The 19,419-nt window shown below is 41.8% G+C and overlaps 1 protein-coding gene across 1 annotated transcript in view; it reads left to right on the top strand.

Annotated features, from left to right (window-relative positions):
• Positions 1-19,419, top strand: part of THSD4 (thrombospondin type 1 domain containing 4) — a 549,795-nt gene that overhangs the window by 503,604 nt on the left and 26,772 nt on the right. Inside the window, exons 9-13 of the mRNA XM_039856496.1 lie at positions 6,318-6,493; positions 8,864-8,960; positions 13,403-13,678; positions 18,174-18,303; positions 19,318-19,412. Coding sequence (XP_039712430.1) covers positions 6,318-6,493; positions 8,864-8,960; positions 13,403-13,678; positions 18,174-18,303; positions 19,318-19,412 — 774 coding nt within the window. The remainder of the gene's footprint in view (positions 1-6,317; positions 6,494-8,863; positions 8,961-13,402; positions 13,679-18,173; positions 18,304-19,317; positions 19,413-19,419) is intronic.

Here is a 19,419-nt window from a genome sequence, read left to right as displayed (position 1 = left end):
CAATCCAAACCCTTAATGGCTGAAGCCTTGCATATGAAGGCACACAGTCATAGGCGTCCTCTAGGACCGATTGCTGGTAACTATGAAGAAACTGGCTCTAGAAATCCCACGTGCTCGCAGACAGGAAGGGCGGGCATGTGATGAGCACTTTGGTAGGAGGGTACAATGAAGGCTGCCACCCACAGACTGGCCCTTTTGCCTCCCTCTGCTCAGTGTCCATCCTGTTGCTCAGGATGAGCAGAAGATGAGAGGTAAAACCTTTCCTCCCTTGATGGAGAAGCCCTCTCTTTTGATCGGGACTCAAAAATAAAAGATGAGGGAAGGTGCACTGCAGTGATTCTCCAACTTTAAATGCACCACAACCACCCGGGGTGCTTGATGACCTCACCCCAGAGTTTCTGATTCATCCAGCCTGACCCTGCACATCTGACAGCTTCCAGAGATACTGATGCTGCTGGTCCAAAGACCACGATTTGAGAACTACTGGTGTAAGGGAAAGGATATGGAATTGGAGCATCAAAGTTCAAGTCCTGAACCCTGCATAATAGTCTACGACCTTGAGCAAACAACTTAATCTCTCTGAGCCAATTTCCTCTTCTGTATAAGAAAGGTAATATGTGTCCTGCTTGCCTTATAGGATTGGTATTCATATTATGAGTTCATTTGTGGGTTGTTTTTATTGAAATATAATTGACATATAATATTATATTAGTTTCAGGTGTACAACATAGTGATTTGATATTTATATACATTACAAAGTGATCACCACAATAAGTCCAGTTACCTTCTGTCACCACAGAAAGTTATTACAGTTGTGTTATGAAAACCAGCAATCGTTAAACCAGAGATTCTTCACTTTTTTGTGCAATGGACTCCCTTGGCAGTCTAGGGATACCTTCTCAGAATACTATTTTTAAATCCATAAATATATAGAAGAGTACAAAGGAAACCAATTATATTGAAATATAATTATCAAATTATTTTTAGAGAACAAATTTGCAATATAGTAACATGTGCTTATTTCACATTAAAATAGGAGAGCTCATGGACGGTCTAACAATTACTGTAATTTCAAAATAGTGATGAATTTTTAAACAATCTTTCAAAATATCTGTAACATCTGCAATGTCATATATAATTTCTGTTGGTGACAAAGTCACAGTACTGCTAAATACTATTATGCTTTGTTGCCTACACTTATAATAGAAAGAATGCTAAAATAAAGATTTAATTTGCAGACCCCTCCAAAGTGGCAGTATGAAGTGAATAGTTGTGTTGCATTTTCAGGTTATCCAGATTAGCTAACATATCTGAGACTCACTTGGGTTTGTGCCCACACGTAGGCTTCTGTGGAAGCTCATAAACTAGATGGAAAATGGCAGGTCTCAGACCTCCACCCGGCGGTGGCCAGTGACGTCAGATCCTTCTGCCCTTGAGTTTGTTGTGATACTTCCCAAACAGCTTCTAAGAACTGCTGAAATATTAGGAAGCTTGGAATTTTGCTACTAGAAAAAACTTAACTTTCACTTTCCAAAAGAAGAAACACGTCTACATCACAGTGATCTGTTTGCTGTAAGAAAACCAGCTTCTTTATTTGATGATGGAAGCCAGAGGTCAATGACAGACATTAAGATAAGATTATGGGGTACAGTATGTGAGAAGCAGGGCTTGGATATGTAAGTGAATCCTATATGAATCTTGGAGAAAGGCATTGCTGGTACAGATAGTTTAGGCCAAATATGTATGCCCAGTGCTGACAACTAAAAGTGGAATAAAACCGAGTGTCAAACGAGAGTAGAGATTTCCTCATATTGACATAGCTGTGAGGTTGCCTTTCAAACAGGCTTTACCAAAGCTTGACCTTCAGTGAACACACCCACTAGCAATAATCATGAGTCACCTGCATCTTTTTGTGGGGTAGCCCTGGACACCATTTATAGCCCTAGAGCTGCTTACAGACACTAAAACTGTAGATACAGCTGTTTTCACATGCCAAACCAGGTTGATGATAGTTTTAGAGCTATTTCAGAAGCTAACCTATGGGCATATGGAATCAGGACCATGTTTGCTAAAAATCTGATATGGCTATTTTTTATGCTTTGCTGTTATATGATTAAAGATTCATCTAAGCCCTTAGAGGGGATGCATGCGGAATAGTAGTAGACGGTAAAAAGATTCAGGGCCCCCATGTTTCATTTCTTGGGAGGCCCCTGCAGCCCTCTCCCATGCAGTATTTCAAGTGGTTCTTTACTGGACTTTTTGATTTCCAGATAGTAACATCTTCTACAATATTGCCATTAACAGTAATAAAAATGTTAGCCAGAACCTACCTCACTTCTGAGTTTCTGATGCTCTGAATGGGATTTTAACAAGAAGTTGTAAAAAGGGAAAAATGTATATATCTCTCAGGAGTATTTCTACCTGTACTGTGTCCTTTATATTAATTAAAAAATTTTAAGCCTTGAAGAAAGTCATATAGGCATTTGGTAAAACAAATTTTAGACGGTAGTAAAAAGATATAAAATGGAAACTAAATGGCTCCCTTCTCATCTCTCACCCCAAACTAAACACCAGTTCCTGTCTCCAAATGTTAACAGTTTTATGACTGTCTTTCTCTAAAAAGTTTTATGCATGTGCCTATATGTTTTATACGCATGCTTCTATTTAAAGGTATACACAAATGAGATCATACCAAACACACTGTTCTGCATTTTTGTTTCCTTAGAAATGTATCTCAGGTGCTTCCCATACCCACACACAAATACCTGTCTCATTGGTTTTAGGGCCATGCTGTGTGGATACCCAGTATGACGACTTACTTAAGCAATCCTCTACTAATGGATATTCAGGTTTAGTTTTTTACATCTAAAAAAATCTGCAGAGAATATTCTTGTTACAAACCCTTTTGTATATTTAGAGAAGAGTATCACTCAAGTAGTTTCCTAGGAGTATAATTCTTAGGTTAAGCGTATGGGCACTTAAAGTTTTAAAGGCGTAACCAACTGCCCTTCAATATGGTTGACTCAGTTTATGTTCCCACCAACAACATTTTGGGTTCTTGCTTATTCATACACCTGTCAATTCCTGCAGCATTAACACTTTTAAAACATTTGCCAACCTGGTGGGTCAAGAATATTCCATTGTGGTTTTGTTTGCATTTCTTAAATTACAAGGAAGGTAGAGCATATTATTATTTGCTAATGGGATATTTATACTTGGTTTTCTGTGAATTGCCTATTTATCATTCTTTGCCTGTCCTTCTTTGAGCTGCTGCCTTTTTTTACTACATTTTTTTTTTTTTTTTTTCATTCAGCGAATAATGAAGCGTCTAGTATGTGGCAAACACTATGCTGGTCTCTAGAGCTATAACAGTGAGGAAACACCACTGTCTTTGCCCTTTTGGAGCTTACAGTGTACTGGGTAACAGACATAAATCATGCTCTGAATGGGTGTATGTACACATTGAGTTAAGTATCTTGAAGGAAAGGCTCTTGCATGTCTTAGAGCACATGAGAGAAGTGACAGGCCTGGACCGGGGGGTGGGAGAAGACTGCCCTGAGGAGCTGACATCTAAAGAACAAATAGGATTGGGGGTTAGGGGAAGCACTTCTGGAAGAAGGAATAATATTATGGAGGGAACGCAATGTATTCGATGAGCTAAAAGAAGGCCAGAGCAGAGCACAGAGAGAAGGACAGTGACACAAGGTGAGACTGGATCACATCACCTGGGGCCCTAGCCCCATTAATGATTAGGAGTTTTTCCCCCTAGAGATATAAACAGCCATTGATAGATTCTGAGCCTTAGCTGGTAAGCAAATCTACCAAAGTGAAAAGATCACTCTGGCTGAAAAGAAGGGAAACAGGAAGACCAATTAGAAGGCTTTTGAGCTAGTCCAGATGAGCTCTGATGGTAGATTGGCCCTTGATTATAGCACTGGACATGAAAAGAAGCAGATGAGTTCAAATATAGAGAAGGTCAATTAAAATTTGATGATGGATTGAATATAGGGGATTAAGAAGAGAGGAGGTGTCCAGGATGATTCTTGCATTTCTAAATAGATGGATGGTAGTACCATTTACCGAAATAAGAAACACTGGAAGAGGTCAGGGATGAGTTCAATCTTAGACAACACATCTGAGTGAAGCTGTCAAGTAAGCAATTAGAAATAAAAGTATGAGACCAGAGGAAAAGTCCAGACTGAAAACATAAATTTGGAAGTTACTGGTATAGTAATTAAAGCCATAGGCATAGGCAAAATGGCCCGTGAAAGAAATACAGCACCCAAATCACATCTACTCTTAGTCCTTAAAAGATGCTAATATTTAGTAGCCAAGTAGGAAAGATGAGATAGAAAATAAAAGAGAAGCCTGGGAGCAAGTGAAAAGCAAGTCAAGTGCGGTATCCAGAAACCAGTGAAAGAATGTTTCAGGTAAGATGGAGTGGTCAGTAGTGTCAGATGCTGCTGAAATGTCTAGTAAGAGGCCTGGGAAATGCCCATTGGGTTTAGCAACATTGTGGTTTTGAGGACATTAATTTTAATTCTTTTAATGGAATAATGGAGGCAGCAGTCAAATAAGAGACGGTTGAGGAATGAACGGGAAGCGAGGAAGTGAAAACACTGTATGGACCACTCTCGAGAAGTGTGATTTTTCCTGGAAAACAGACCCAAACCTGTTTTTCCTGATCTCTATTCTTGACCTCCTTTGCCACTCTGTAAGCTGAATTCATTTTATAATTCGGTAATCAGTGTTCCACAGCTGTGTTTCTTGGTAGCCATGGTAACCAGCCAGCCAAGGGTAGTGTCCGCAGGAGAGGCCACCTTGAAACTGGAGGCTCATCCACCCCTTCAAGCAGCCTCTGACTCTGCAGGCCTGGGAAGGTCCGTTGTAGAATCACTGTTGAAAATGGGTTTAATAAACCAAGAGTCCTTACGTTTTAGAGACACCTACTGAAAAATGTAAGGACAAATGGTGTCTGGGAATTGTAAAGTGAAACAAGATAAGCCATGAGTTGATCATTGTTGAAGCTGGGGAATGGGTACCTGGAGGAGGTTATATTATTCTCATTACTTTTGTTTGTGTATAAATTTTTCCACAATGCATTGTAAAAAAATAAATTTAGGAACTCTGTAAAGTGAAAGTTCACAGAGCCAGTGACCATCATGGGGCCCGCTATGTATATGGCACTTAAAAACAGGATCTCCTTTAACCCAAGCTGCCATTGGCTTGTGAGTTTCAAGATGCCACATGTCTAAGGGAAGAAAGTCTGCTCTCACGTACTGTCTTTTCTTCTCTCAGTAACCCCGATCCTTGTTTCTTACCTCCCTTCTGAGTGTGGACTCCACTTACCATCTTAGTGAATTTGAACAAATTCCCTCTGGCCCCTGAAAGACGAGGCTATGCATCTGCTTAGCAATGTTGCCAGGATTAATTTTGACAGTGTTTGTGGAAGTACCTCACATAGTTCACAGCCTCAAAAGCCCACAGAAGTCAGGGAGGTGATTATAAATAAATGAAGCTGATCAGGCAGGAGAAAATCATGTGAAACCTCTTGGCCTATCTTTAGCTTTGCCATTTTGAGGAGACGTACAAGTAGAAAAGTTATAAGAAACAAGCAATGCAAGCATGATCACAAAATAAATAACTCATATTCATTAATAAATGGGTAAAAAACAGACTTAGCCTCAGTGTTGGGAAGTATTAGGGAGTGGTGGGGATTAGGGCAAACCAGAGCATGCAGGCCCCAACTAAAAGATGCTTGTCCTCCGCAGCACCAACTGAGTGCTGCCTTGAGGGAATGGAGCCAATGTTAACATGTCTTCTTGTTTTACAAGACAAGCTAGAACTCTAAATTTTTTATGTGAAATCTCTCAATTCTTAAATTTACTTTCAATTATACTTTTTAAAAAACACTACAAAGGCCAAACTAAGCCCATCTGCGGGCCAAAATCAGCCCGTGAGCTGCCAATGTGCAACCTCTCACCTAGATAATGCGATATAATATCATTTCCCCTCCCCTGCTTTTATCTTCCTCCTCTAACTTTCTCCTTTCCCCATCATTTTCCACATCCTTCTCACCTAACCATTCTCACCCTTCTTTTCTATGTCCAAGTGGTGGAAGGGATCTAAATGGGTTGAAGAAGTGATTAAACCAGTTTTTATCCTGCCCCACGGCCTAGATCAGCACCTGGCACACAGTGGATCCTAATGAAAAACTTGATGAATAAATAAGCCAGCAACTGGGGCAAAGGGTGTCAGTTCAGATTTTTGTGCACACCCTGGGCTTACCTGAGAAACTGTCTCATTTTTCTCGACAGCCTTGCGAAGTCGTTCTGGCCGCTCCATCATCAACGGGAACTGGGCAATTGACCGGCCTGGAAAATACGAGGGCGGAGGGACAATGTTCACCTACAAGCGTCCAAATGAGATTTCTAGTACTGCCGGAGAGTCCTTTTTGGCCGAAGGTCCCACTAATGAGATCTTGGATGTCTATGTGAGTTTGGATATTTCCGGGGTGTTCCCTGGATTTTGTATCTTGTTGCTTCTAAGGGCCATACTTGGAACAAATAAGCAACACATCGTTGCCCATCCTCGATAAAACCATTTGAGCGAAGTCTTTTGAGGTGCCCTTAAATCTTGGCATTCATCTTTACCATTCGCCCTAAATGTACCTAGCTTACAGAAACCTTAAACTCTACCAGATGCTTATAACCCTCAGAGTTTATTGACGCAGTAAAACCAATTTTACTTGTTGAACCAAATCAGAGGCAAAACATATCCTTTATTTCATGAGCATTGGATCTCCTCCAGGCACTTTCCTCCTAATGCTAATTTGGCATGTTTTCTTTTTATGGCAAAAGAAAGCAAATGCCTAAAGCAAGACAAGACCCAGCTCACAGTTCCCAGCCCTCTTCAAATTCTATTAAAGCAAATGAAGAAAGGAGAATTCCAGAATACTCCAGATGACACAATAAAGCTCAGAATAACAATGCAGAGATTTACTAGAAGTTCTCTGCTTCACAGAAGACAAAACTTCAATTTATTTTACGAGAAACTAAATTAAATTACCCAAAAGTAAAAATGTTTCTTGTTTTTAAAAGAAACCACTAGAATCCAGTCTTCTTTAAAAGATCAGTTAATAAAAGGTGACAAGAAATAAAAGCTTGAAATCAGGTTTTTATGATAAAAAGAATGAACTCACCCACAGATATGCATTCTCTTACCACCTCCGAAGCCACACTAACCTACACGATGTGTGCTATGTTGGAGCTTTATACATATTACTTCTCCAACTATACAGTTACATGTTCATGCCTCGTGGGCCTAGTGGCTCATGGACTAGAAACTATAAAGGAAGCCTTGTTATAGTTAATTTTGAATATTTTTTTACACTGTCCAGTCAGTTGTTGGACTCTGGGTAAGTTTCAAATGGCATCAAGGCTTAAAAACCCAGATTGTTAGAGGCCTACTGTGGGTGGTCTAGGATGTGGCGGCCAACAATAATTTCATAAACGGGACAAGGTTTGCACTGGCAGAATGCTCACGCAGAAGAGGCACGGAAGAGGGAAAGAGGGTTTCCGGCCTCAGACTGATTGTCCAATTCTGTGAAGGGAGAAGTGAGGGCATGAGGGGTAGACAGCAGGAACCCGAGGTCACATCACTGTGTCCCTCGGGGATTCTGTGCATACCACCATGGTTTCTGAGCGTAAGGAGCCCAGTGGTTCTCATGCCTGCCTTCTGTCAGGTGATTTATAGAACGGAGGCCCCATTTCACACATAAGGAACGGGTAAGAGACATGGCAGGCACGTTCGGGAACCGAACAGGACCCACCCATGCTGGAATCACTCAGAGACACTTACAGCTAAAAGGACCTAAGAGATCAGCTGTGATTCTAACTTTCTTCTTCCCAGACGAAGAAGTCAAAAAACTGAGATTAAGGGATTTGTTCAAGGCTACACAGTTGATCAACAGGAGAGCCCCTTTGTAAAGCAGTGGAGTCAGAAATATCAAAATGTGACAGTGTCTCCTTGCCTGGCTCATATCTACTCTGTAAATTTCTGTTCTGCCGCTGCATTTAGCCCCCTACCCTCTTGCCCACCAGGAAAGCCATGAGCTAAAAGGACTTTGTGCTCTAGAGCCTATAGGGAGGGATTTATTCTTCTGGGCCATGCTGATTTATTTTGCGTTTTTGTCCCAGACCGGCGTCATTGCTGACTTCCACAGCCCTATGCAGCTTCTTGCTTGCTGTCATTCTCCTTTTGTCATTGGTTCCTGAGAATAGGGCCCATAGATAGTTACTTCCCCTATACTTGTTTTCCTTACCCCATTTTTTGTGGTTCTGGAGCTTTCCACGGATGAGAAGGGGTGGTACCCAAAAGTCAATGAGGAAGAAGGTTGGAGCAGACCCTTCCTGAGCTAGCCTCACTGGCCTGGTAGAAAACTCTGAAGGAAAACTAAAGGACCGGAGTAGGCGCTGCCACAGGTCTAGCCCTTCTTTGCATGACTCTATCTCGCCACCTTGTGTTCAAATGGGTTCTCTGCAGTGTAAACATGTATCTTTTGGACATTTTTTAACAGCGAAATCTAAGTAGGAAGGTTGAGAGCCAACAGAAAGGTTCCACTGCCATTGCCCATCTTCCTATTTGGAAGTTATAAAATCTTGACTTTTAGCCTAGCTTTCTTCTAAGTTCTTCATTCTTCAAAAGCAAATAACAAAAAGCCATCTGGAAATAGTTTCCATTTAATCTGTCGCAGGTCCACTAATTTCATTAGATGTAAATCAACCCACCCATTTATAGATAGTGTCAGGAGGAAAGGATTGCATGTGTGCCAGTGCAGTGACATTGACTTTTGTATTATCAGATGATACACCAGCAACCTAACCCGGGAGTCCACTACGAGTATGTTATCATGGGAACCAACGCCATCAGCCCACAGGTACCGCCTCACAGGAGACCAGGTAAAGTCCCTGGTTTTGCTGCCAAACACTTGAGTCATTTCCTTTTAAAGCCCCTTCTCTCTTCTTGTGCAGCTACCCTCTATCTCTTAATCAACACAGAGAAAACCCAGAGACACATATTTCAGAGTTGGTGGCCCAGATATTAGACTATGCTTCGCCATTAGTCGGAGCCTTCGTTGATAGGAGTGTTTCATTCACTTGACTCAAAAATGAAGTGAACAAACATCCTGGGTCTTTCTTTCCGGTTCATCCTTTTGAAATGCCTTATATTAGTTTTGTATTGCTGCCATAACAAATTACCTCAAGCTTAGTGGCCTAAAACAACACAGATTTACTGTTTTGTAGTTCTAGAGGTCAGAAGTCCAAAATGGATTTTGCTGGGCCGAAACCAAGGTGTCACTGAGCCATGCTCCCGCCAGAGGCTCTAGGAGAAAATCTGTTTCTTTGCTTTTTTTCAAGAGCCCACTTGCATTCCTTGGTTCACAGCCCTTTTCCTCACCTTCAGAGCCAGTCGAATAACACTTTCAAATCTCTCTCTGACTCTCACCCTCCTTCCTCTTTCTCCTAAGGACTCTTAATTGCGCCCATCCAGACAATCCAGGATAATCTCTCCATCTCGAAATCTTTAATTTAATCACATCTGTAAAGTCCCTTTTGCTACATGAGGGAACATATCCCAGGTTCCAGGAATTAGGACACAGACATCTTCTGAGGGCCATGATTCTGTCTGCCAGTGCCCTTTCTCTTGGTCTCCTGTTGCTTCTCTTCACACTGCTTCGACCTATATATAGGAAAAGGATACTGAGTTCACACCTAGCCATCTGCCTCTTCCCTGTGGGCTCTGCCGATGGACAGAACAGGCAGCTTTCACTTCGCTGCTGCTGGATATGGCACAGACATTTCCTTAACATGTGATGATGGACCCCCCACTCAAATGGAGACTGCCTTTTTTACCTCTCAAAGAGGAAAGTCTGCAGAAATGTTAACGATGATAGTCGCTTGTGTGCACTGAGTCCTTGCTGTGTGCCGGACTGCTGAGCCCCCTCACACAGATTAGCTCATCGAATTCTCACTGGATTGCTCAGAGGAAGGTGCTATTATCAGGCTCATATTAAGAATAAGGAAATGGAAGCTTAGAGAGATTAGGTTACTTGCCCAGGTCCCACAGTGACCTCAGGCCAGCCGGTGTGACTGTCCCTGTGCTTGTTATACTGCCCAGAGGCTGCCTGCCTGGTCCAGTGCCTGTCCTAGGAAGCGAGGGGACAGATGTGACACCTAGCTTGTCCCTCCTTCTCTAGGCTGCCGATAAGATAGTTATCTGATCATCACAGGTCAGGGATGAGCTATCTGGCTGCCTGGAAAAAACAGCCTAGTGTGTGCCCAGCACATGGGGTGTATATATGTTATCCAAACTTCAAGTCAGCACACCCAGCTCGACAGAATTTTTAAGCCATTTCAAGGAGCAATACGCAATCTGAGAACCGAGTTCATATGGCAAACTACTGAGGTTACTGCAGTCCGATGCTGATTTATAAGGGTTATTAGACAGACTATTTGAAATCATATTAGGATGACGATGATTGAAACAAGTCTGATGGGTCTCACCTAACAGGTAGCATGGGGTTCCGGGATCGGCTGCCTAGGACAGGGAAGGCCCAAAAGGGGTCAGTTGTAAAAAGTTGGTGACAAGGGGCATTCTGCTCCAGGCTTCATCCTCTGTGTCAACAGAGTCAGGAGGCCAGAGCCTGAATCCAGATCTGCCACTTTCTTGCTGTGCAGCCTCAGGCAAGTCAGTAACTTCTCTGAACACATTGCAATCTACAAAATAGATTGGGAAAGAAACTACATCCAAATTTTTTGATTTGTTTTGTTTTGTTTTGGGGAAAGCCAAAGCAAAGGAGGAGATTAAATAACTTAGCTGTCAATCCTAGTGCCCAGTGCATACAAAGTACTCGAAAGATTTAAAAATGTTTTTGGCCAATAACATCTTGGACAGTCCCATTTGTATCAATAGGCCTGGTCTTTATCGGTTTAATTTGCATGTAATATTTTAAACCACAAATTATTGTAAGTAGCCAACTAAATAAGAAAGTACTGGTGAAGGGGTAGAGAAAGCCCTAAGCTTTAACTGGATTCTACAGTAACTCTAGAATTTGCCTCCTTATTTTGTATTTAATATGTGCTTGAACCTTATTCAATCAAAATAAAAGTATGTCAAGTAAAATGTACCTGCTCCATAACTGCCAAAACTTGGAAGCAACCAAGATAACTTTCGGTAGGTGAATTTGGATAAATAAACTGTGGTACATCCAGATGATGGAATATTATTCAGCACTGAAAAGAAATGAGATAAAAAGTCATGAAAAGACATGGAGAGAACTTATATGTCTATTACTAAGTGAAAGAAGCCAATATGAAAAGGCTGCATACTGTATGATTGCAACTACATGACACTCTGGAAAAGACGAAACTATGGAGACGGTAAAGATCAGTGGCGTCCGGGGGTAGGGGAAAGGGAGGGATAAAGAGGTGGAGCACAGAGGGTTTTTAGGGCAGCAACGCTCTTCTGTATGATACTATTATGGTTGACACGTGTCATTATATAGTGTCCAAATCTGTAGAATGTACACCACCAAGAGGGAACCTAAGGTAAACTGTGGGCTTTGGGTGATAATAATGTGTCAGCGTAGGTTCATTAATTGTAACAATGTACTGTTTGGTGGAGGCTGTGCATGTGTGGGGGCAGTGGAGACAAGGGAACTCTCCGTACTTTCCACTTAATTTTTCTGTGAACCTAAAACTGCTTTTAAAAAAAAAAAAAGAATCTTCCCCAACCTCTTCCCCATCTTTTTTCTCCCTTACCAGAGGGAATCTTTCTTAACATTTAATGGAATTCTGCCCAGCCCTTTTCTATGTATATACAAAGGTGTTTGCAGCCAATGTGAATCTTTGTCTATAATCTAAGTGTATGAGGAGCATCACAAGTTATTGTTTTCTATAAGTCAATGTAAATCGAACCTCAACATGGAACTTCTCTGAAACTGGTAGAAATTCAATCTCAGTCTACTATGCACCACCACCACCACCACCACCCACCACCACCACCACCCCGCCCCACACGCACGTACTGCAGGTATAAGTAAAAATCCCTGCCTGACACAGGTAAGGGTCTGTGGTGGTCGGGAAACCCAAGACCTCTCATTCCGGCCTCTCCTCGCCATGGAAACCTATGCCACGCTCTCTCGCTCGCTCGCTCTCGCGCGCTCTCTCTCTCTCTCTCTCTCTCTCTCTCTCAAAACAAAACAAAACAAACAAACAAAAAACACTCTTCACTTTTCTCTTCTTCTTCCCTTCTTCCCATCAGTTAGTCCCTCTGGGACCTGTCAACTTTACTGAGAACTAGACTTTCACTATGGGGAGAAAGAGCTGTTGACTTGAAGCAGCTTTTGCTTTCTGTCTGACAAAACTCCAAGGGAAGAAAATCTAAGCTCTTGACTCTTCTTTGGGACTGAGGAAGGAGAAGGAGCAACAGAGATAAAGAAAGAACCACAAATTAATCTCTCAGAAAGCATCCTGCCACCTCTCTGTATGCATGTATGTGTATACAAACTGAATTCTGCTATGCTTTTTTCTTTCATCAAATAATAATAGATCAGAGTCAAATCTCCATGCCAGAACATATATTTGCTTCATTCTTTTAAAAAATAACATAATATTCCATTGATGGTTGTAGCATAATTTATTTTAACCAGTTCCACTGGTGGACATTTAAGTCCATTCTACAGCTTGGCTATTTCAAATAGCCAAGCAACCATACTTGTATATACGGCTTTGTGTAAAAGAATGGGAATGTTTGTGTGATAAATGTCCTAGAAACTGAAATGCCTAGGTCAGAGTTATGTACATTTAAAATGTGGATAAATATTGCCGAATTGCTCTCCAAAATTTGCATCTATTTGCAGCCTCCCCCACAGTGTATGAGACTGTTTTTCAGCACCTTCAACTAGAGGTTTAGGGATATAAGAGTTTTCAAAGCTTCTAATCTTTATCGTCAGGTAAACAGAGATGTTGTTCTTGTTCTTGTTTTCACATGTAGTTCTTTAATTATGAGTGAAGTTGAGCATTTTTGTGTGACTCTTGGCCGTCTGTATTTTCTTTTGTGTGAATTGCCTCTCCCTGGACCCTGCCTTCTTTTCCTATTGGGATGTTAATCTTTTTCTTACTTGTTTTTAGTAATGTCCAAATATTAGGGAAATTACTGTCTGCTTATTTTAAATACATGTGCTATGAATTAGAAATCATCTCATGCTACTTGATTTCTAATGTTGAAGCAGTTTCCTCTTTACGACTCAACATCCAAATCGATCTTACTTTTGTGTGTGTGTGTGTGTGTGTGCGCGCGCGCACGCATGCACGCGCGCATGTGCACTGGCCTCTCCTAGGGGAGCCCTTCAACGGCCAGCTGGTAACAGAAGGAAGGGGCCAGGAGGAGGGAGAAGAGAAGGAGAGGAACGAGGAGAAGGAAGACTTGCACCGTGGGACACCTGAAATATTCACCTCGGAATCAACACAGACCTTCTCAGTCAGGCATCCAGATAGGTTTTCTTCCCATCGGCCAGACAATTTGGTGCCACCAGCACCACAGCCACCACGACGAAGCCGAGATCACAACTGGAAGCAGCTCGGGACAACAGAGTGCTCGACGACCTGTGGGAAAGGTGAGCTCATGGGTGCACCTGGAGGGGCTCTGCAGAACCCTGAGTGAGTAATGTGCAGTTGGGCCCGAGGGACATGGCAAACCCTCACCTCCATAAGCCTGGCCATGACATGGCTCATTAGTGTGATGTTGTGTCGAGGTTCCCCAAGACCACCTTCAAGCTCTTCGATTCACTAGAAGGACTTACAAGATGGAAAAGCTGCTATGCTCATGGTTACAATTTATTAGAGTGAAAAGATAAGAGATTAGAATCAGCAATGAGAGGCAGAGAGCTAGAGATAATTACACATTAAAGCCAAAATCATTTTAGTGAGGACCATTCCCAGACACTATAAAGGTAAACGATATGAAACGTAATTGACATAAGACGCCAAGATCAAAATGTATTATTACTGAAATATTGTACCTTTTAGGTGGTTGGTGTGATGACCGTTAAAGGAACCAGATACACTCTGAACTAGGTGAAAACAAGAGAAAGTTATAAAAAGGATAAAAATTGTTGTCATGTAGTTTTATATCAAAGGTGACATGTGTACAAGATTCTCTTACATTTCATGTCTTTAAAGATAGCCTGGCCCAGCCCTTCCAGTAGGGTGAGATGTAGCTCTGTCCAGAGACCATAAGGCATTGCATTGTAGACATAATGGGATGAGGACAAAAGCACGTGCTGTTTGTCAGCTCACCCTTCATGCTCACACAGTCTTGTGTTCACTGGACAGATGCCACCTACTCATCCAGGAAGTCATTCGATAGGTCTCTATCTGTTATGTGCCAGACATCATGGAGGGACTCCAAACATGCTGGTAATCTTGTCCCCTCGCCACCCCAGTCTTTATTGTCCACTCTGAAATAAAAATCTACCTCCCTCCCGTTCTCTGGTATCTGGCCGGCACACTCCTGCTTAACACTTCACAATCTAGCTCAGGTGCCTCCTCCTCTATGAAACCCTTCCTGATGCCGCAAGGCAGAGGTAGGCATGTCTTCCCTGGGACTTCACAGCAATTTGGGACACAGTTCTGTCCCAGCTGTGCTTGGACTGTCTATCTCCTTGAGTGTACCCTTTCAACCAAGCACACAGTAGGCACTCCTCAAGTGTTTCCTGAATGAATAGATATATTGTCACTACATAGATAGATAGATAGATAGATAGATAGATAGATAGATAGATAGATAGATCAGCTATTAGAAAAGGCATAAATGTAGTTTTTACATCTTCATAACATCCTAGATATACAAGTCTATCTGCCTTTACCCATGTTGTCAGCCACACAAAGAATGTGGATTTATGTGTTAAAAACTGAAGAATCTTTTTCTCTAAGTTTCCATATTATTTTGATTAATGTTCTAAGATAGTCTTTCTCCTTTGCATTGTGGATGCACACACATACATACACCCACACTTGGCATATGCCACTCATGTGCCTAAGATGACATGTCTACCCACTTCTTTCTCCTGAAAAACATCACTGGTTCTCAGGCCAAAGAGATATTAAAGAGGGGCCTTGGAAATAGAACAAAAACAGAGATGTATTGTTCCTCTACCCCTCCCTTCTCTCCTACTCCTAGTCCCCTTTTTCTTCCATATGACAAAGAATAGTAGCCCAAAGATGCCCCACCTTTGTCCCCTCTAAGGTTTGCACCCAGTCAGATAGGCAGGGCAGGTGAGGTAGAGTGGATGCACCAAATGTTGAATTTGTCTCACTGTCATCAGTAGTGACAAGTGTCCCATGACAAGAAATTCTGAGCCTGCTGGTACTGTCCAAGTCTTTTCTGTACAACCCAAGTCCATTCCCCCTTGTCATTTGTCCCCACACTGACACTCTCCCAGACTCTCCTCCAGTCCTTTCTGGTAAAACTAACCAGACCACACATTTCTATGTCTGTCCCATTAAAATATCCCTTTCTATAAATGCTTTCAACATCATGATGTCATCATCATATCAAGGACTAGTCTCAGGCATACAGGACTCCATCCAGTCATTGCCAAGACCTCTTCTGTCTACCTGGTCAAACTCTTGGCTTGGTTTGGTTGATTCCTGGAGTTCCAACTAGAGTTATTATTTTTTTCCTTGCTCCTTATTTTCTCCATCTTTCCATAATGCCTTAACTGACCTCTCTCTACCTGTGATATGATTCCCTGTCCCAATGTAACATACTTCTGTTTTGATCAATACGCCTGACATATAATCCAAACAAACTGACCCCAGATTTTTCCTGCTGCCTGAAGCCAAGCCAGCTCCCGACCTCACCACCTTATTCTTGTTTGCTGGCAATTAGAAGAATATCGAATGTCATGCTTGAACAGTGAAGAGATGGCCAGATGTCTCCCTTTCTGCAGAAACCAAAACTTTCCCAAAGAAAGAAATCATGGTCACTGAAGTCAAGAATTACAGATCTGGTATGTTCTCACCATCAGAGAAAGAGAGAGAGCCTCCAAATTTATTTCATTGGCTAAACGGTGGAGCTGGACCATAGACGAGTGTACTGTAAAAGCAGTAAGAGGGTAGGGGAAGGCAGGCAGAGGCCATGTGCAAACAGCTCCAAGCAGGACCCATCTTTGCGAGACACAGAACATTCCTATGGTAACCTGTATCCTTTTAGCTAGAGATATTAAATTTCCCCCTTACCCGAGTGCCAAGTGGTTGGGTAGTTACTTTTGCTTTCCAACCCACAGACTTGTCAGTAAAAATGTCAAACCCATGTGGTCTGAAGGGAAAGGGATAGGCTAAAAAAATAATAATAATGTTTTTACTTAATCCCTTAGTAGCTAGGTCCCAAAAGGGGACCCTGCAAGCCGTGAACTGAATCTTATTCATCTTTATAACTCAGTACAATGTTCTTAATGCATGTTGAATTTAATCAAAGAGCTCTTCTTAAATAGAAGCAGAGATGACGCTGGCCAAAACTTAATTCCACAAAAGTTTTTGCTTCTTATTAATTTTATAGTCAGTACTTCTTTTTACTTGGCTAATAATTATGCTTAATTGGAACGTCATTTTAAATAATGGTCTCAAGTTATAGCTACTTCATAAATTTTTACTGCCAGGGTACTTTAAGCAAATGTTTGTTTCGAATTCAAAACTGTCTTACAAACTGTCCAGTTTCTTTTAAGAACTACCCTCTGGCTCAGTGTGTCACACAAGGTCAGTTTAAAGAAGCATTGAAACACTCACTATTCATGGCTGATGAAATATGGAAACACATATTAAAAGTTATCCCTCTAGTTGCAATTAAAATTGTAGCGAGTTGGAAGTTTAGAAACTATAAATGCCCGACCAATTAGCAACAGAGCTAAGACAGAGCTTTAGAATAAATGATAGTGTTCTGCCGGGCAGGAATTATGTTCTTTGTGAAGAAGCATCTTATTCTTCCAGCAGTTGAGTCGCGGGGTCCCATCTGGTTACATTGCTCACTTTGTAAACATCCATTATAATACTTCGGTGCTGCCACCAGGGGGTAGCAGAGAGAAGAAGACAGAATTGTGATTTGCTATTTCTTGGATTGTTTGTTTGGTTTTTGTTTGTTCTGAGAACTAGAAATTCCACTGAACAAATTATTTTTATCAAAAAACAGATGTATCCGTTTTTAGCCAATGAAACTAAGCTGTGTACTTAAAAAAAACTTGAGGCAATTAGCATGATTTTTTAGCAACGTAATAAAAATAAACATTAGTCCTCTGATAAATATGCATTCAACAAACTTTTATTGAGAACCTACTACTCTGCTAGGTACTGCGGATACAAGGCTGAACAAGAACTAGTCCTGTCCCTGAGAAGCTCACTGTCTCATGAGAAGCAGACATATACTCAAATAAAATATCACTGAATCAGTACTTTATTAAGGGAACGTGTAGCATGCTTTCCGAAGGGGAAGCCAGCTGTTCTTGTAGCCTTTCTCGAATCTTCTGACTTCTCTGCTCCAACCTGTCTCTTAAACATATCTGGCACTTGCAGTTCAGTTTGTTGGGCACTTTTGTTCCCGTTCAGTGACCTGAACAGCCCAAGACACAGGTGCGCTCACCAAACCCCGAGGAGGAGCTGTGCAACCCTTTCTCCAGGTTGCACCTCGAACTCTCCAGGGCCCTTTCTCTTTGATGTCTCCAGAAAACATGGAAGAAGTTATTGTTTGTGCTTCTTTTATAATCATTCCCCTGCCTAGCGCTATCTTAAACTTGTGAAATTTGTTTTTATCTGCCTTTAAGCACTTTCGAACGTCCACAAATAGATTATAAGCTCTTTGAGGGCAAGAACTATTCTACTATTCTTTACACCCACAGTGCTGAGCAAAGCCCTAGCATGGGAGGTGTGTGTAAACATGACTGAGGTGTGTGTGGCATACATGGAGGTGTGTGTGTGTGTGTGTGTGTGTGTGTGTGTGTGTGTGTGAATTGCTCTGTTTCTATAGCCTCTTGTCATCAGCACCTGGATCTCTGTGCACCTCCGCCACAGACCGACATTCAAGGCACTGTCCTTCAGACATTCTCCTTGTCCTTATAGGATCGCAGTATCCCATTTTTCGCTGTGTGCACAGAAGCACCCATGAAGAGGTTCCTGACGGCTACTGTGACTCCAGCATGAAGCCAAGCCCTGAGGAAGAGCCGTGCAACATCTTCCCCTGCCCAGCCTTGTAAGCCAGCCTCTCTTCCTGTCCATCGCCTTCTATCACGTCACTTTTGGTTGCTCATGAGTAGGACCCTAGTAGCAGATAGAATCTCATTTTTAAATCAGTCTACATCTGATTTAGATATATGAGACTTGATCTATGCATCAAATGCAGCCTGTTTAGCAAAAGCACCTGTCTTTCAGAATTAATACAGGAGTTTGTAGCCTTTAGCAGGTCAGCATACCCCTAGCAGGCCCACCTTTTGGGAAATTGGAGGCATTTGGGGTTTAGCCTAGTAAGGAAAACAATGAAGGAAGCAAATAATTGTAATTCAATGTAGTCGGTGTACTTGTAGGTGAGCTCTGTACAGAGAGAGAATAATAAAATCGTAATACATCTGTCTGGAAGCCAGGAAGAGCATCTCAGGAGAGGCCTTGGACTGGTTATTGAATGATAAACAGGACATTTTCAGAAGATCAGAGGAAAGTGTCATTAAAATGGGTCAAAACTTAATTCTCAAGGAATAGGTCATTAAAATGGTCAAAACTTAATTCTCAAGGTGATAAAAACAAAATTCCCATGCACATGCATGATGAACATGCACTGATGTCTTATTTAACTAAATGACAAAGCAGGATGACAGAAGAGGGTATGTGAAAAGGAAATGTAAATAGTTCATGAAAAACAAAAGAATGCCAGACTAAGATTTCTAAGTAAGTTCCAAAGAGGGTTAGTGTTCTACAAAGTAATGAAACTAAGCTTTGGAGTTATTTTATTTTTACTAAATAAAAATCATTGGTACCTTCTCAGTTTTCTTAAATTGTATAGACTCTGGGCCCTAATCATCGGCTAATAGCATATTGAACAAAGTTAATTTCTTTAAAATCAGGTAGCCCTTAGGCTGACTGGTGAGCAACGCTCTGGGAGAAAGATCACTCACAAGGATTCTGATGTTTCTGTGTGAGTCCGCTCAGGTTCCTGCCCAATTTCTGTTGACTGAAGCGATTTGTCCCTGTCACTCTTTCCTTCCTGAGCCAGCTGGGACATCGGGGAATGGTCAGAGTGCAGCAAAACCTGTGGCCTGGGCATGCAGCATCGCCAGGTTCTGTGCCGTCAGGTGTATGCCAACCGCAGCCTGAC

The sequence above is a fragment of the Pteropus medius genome, unplaced genomic scaffold, assembly GCF_902729225.1.
Source record: "Pteropus medius unplaced genomic scaffold, Ma_sr-lr_union100, whole genome shotgun sequence".
In the NCBI taxonomy this organism is placed as follows: domain Eukaryota; kingdom Metazoa; phylum Chordata; class Mammalia; order Chiroptera; family Pteropodidae; genus Pteropus; species Pteropus medius.
This window is presented reverse-complemented; position numbering and strand designations above follow the sequence as displayed.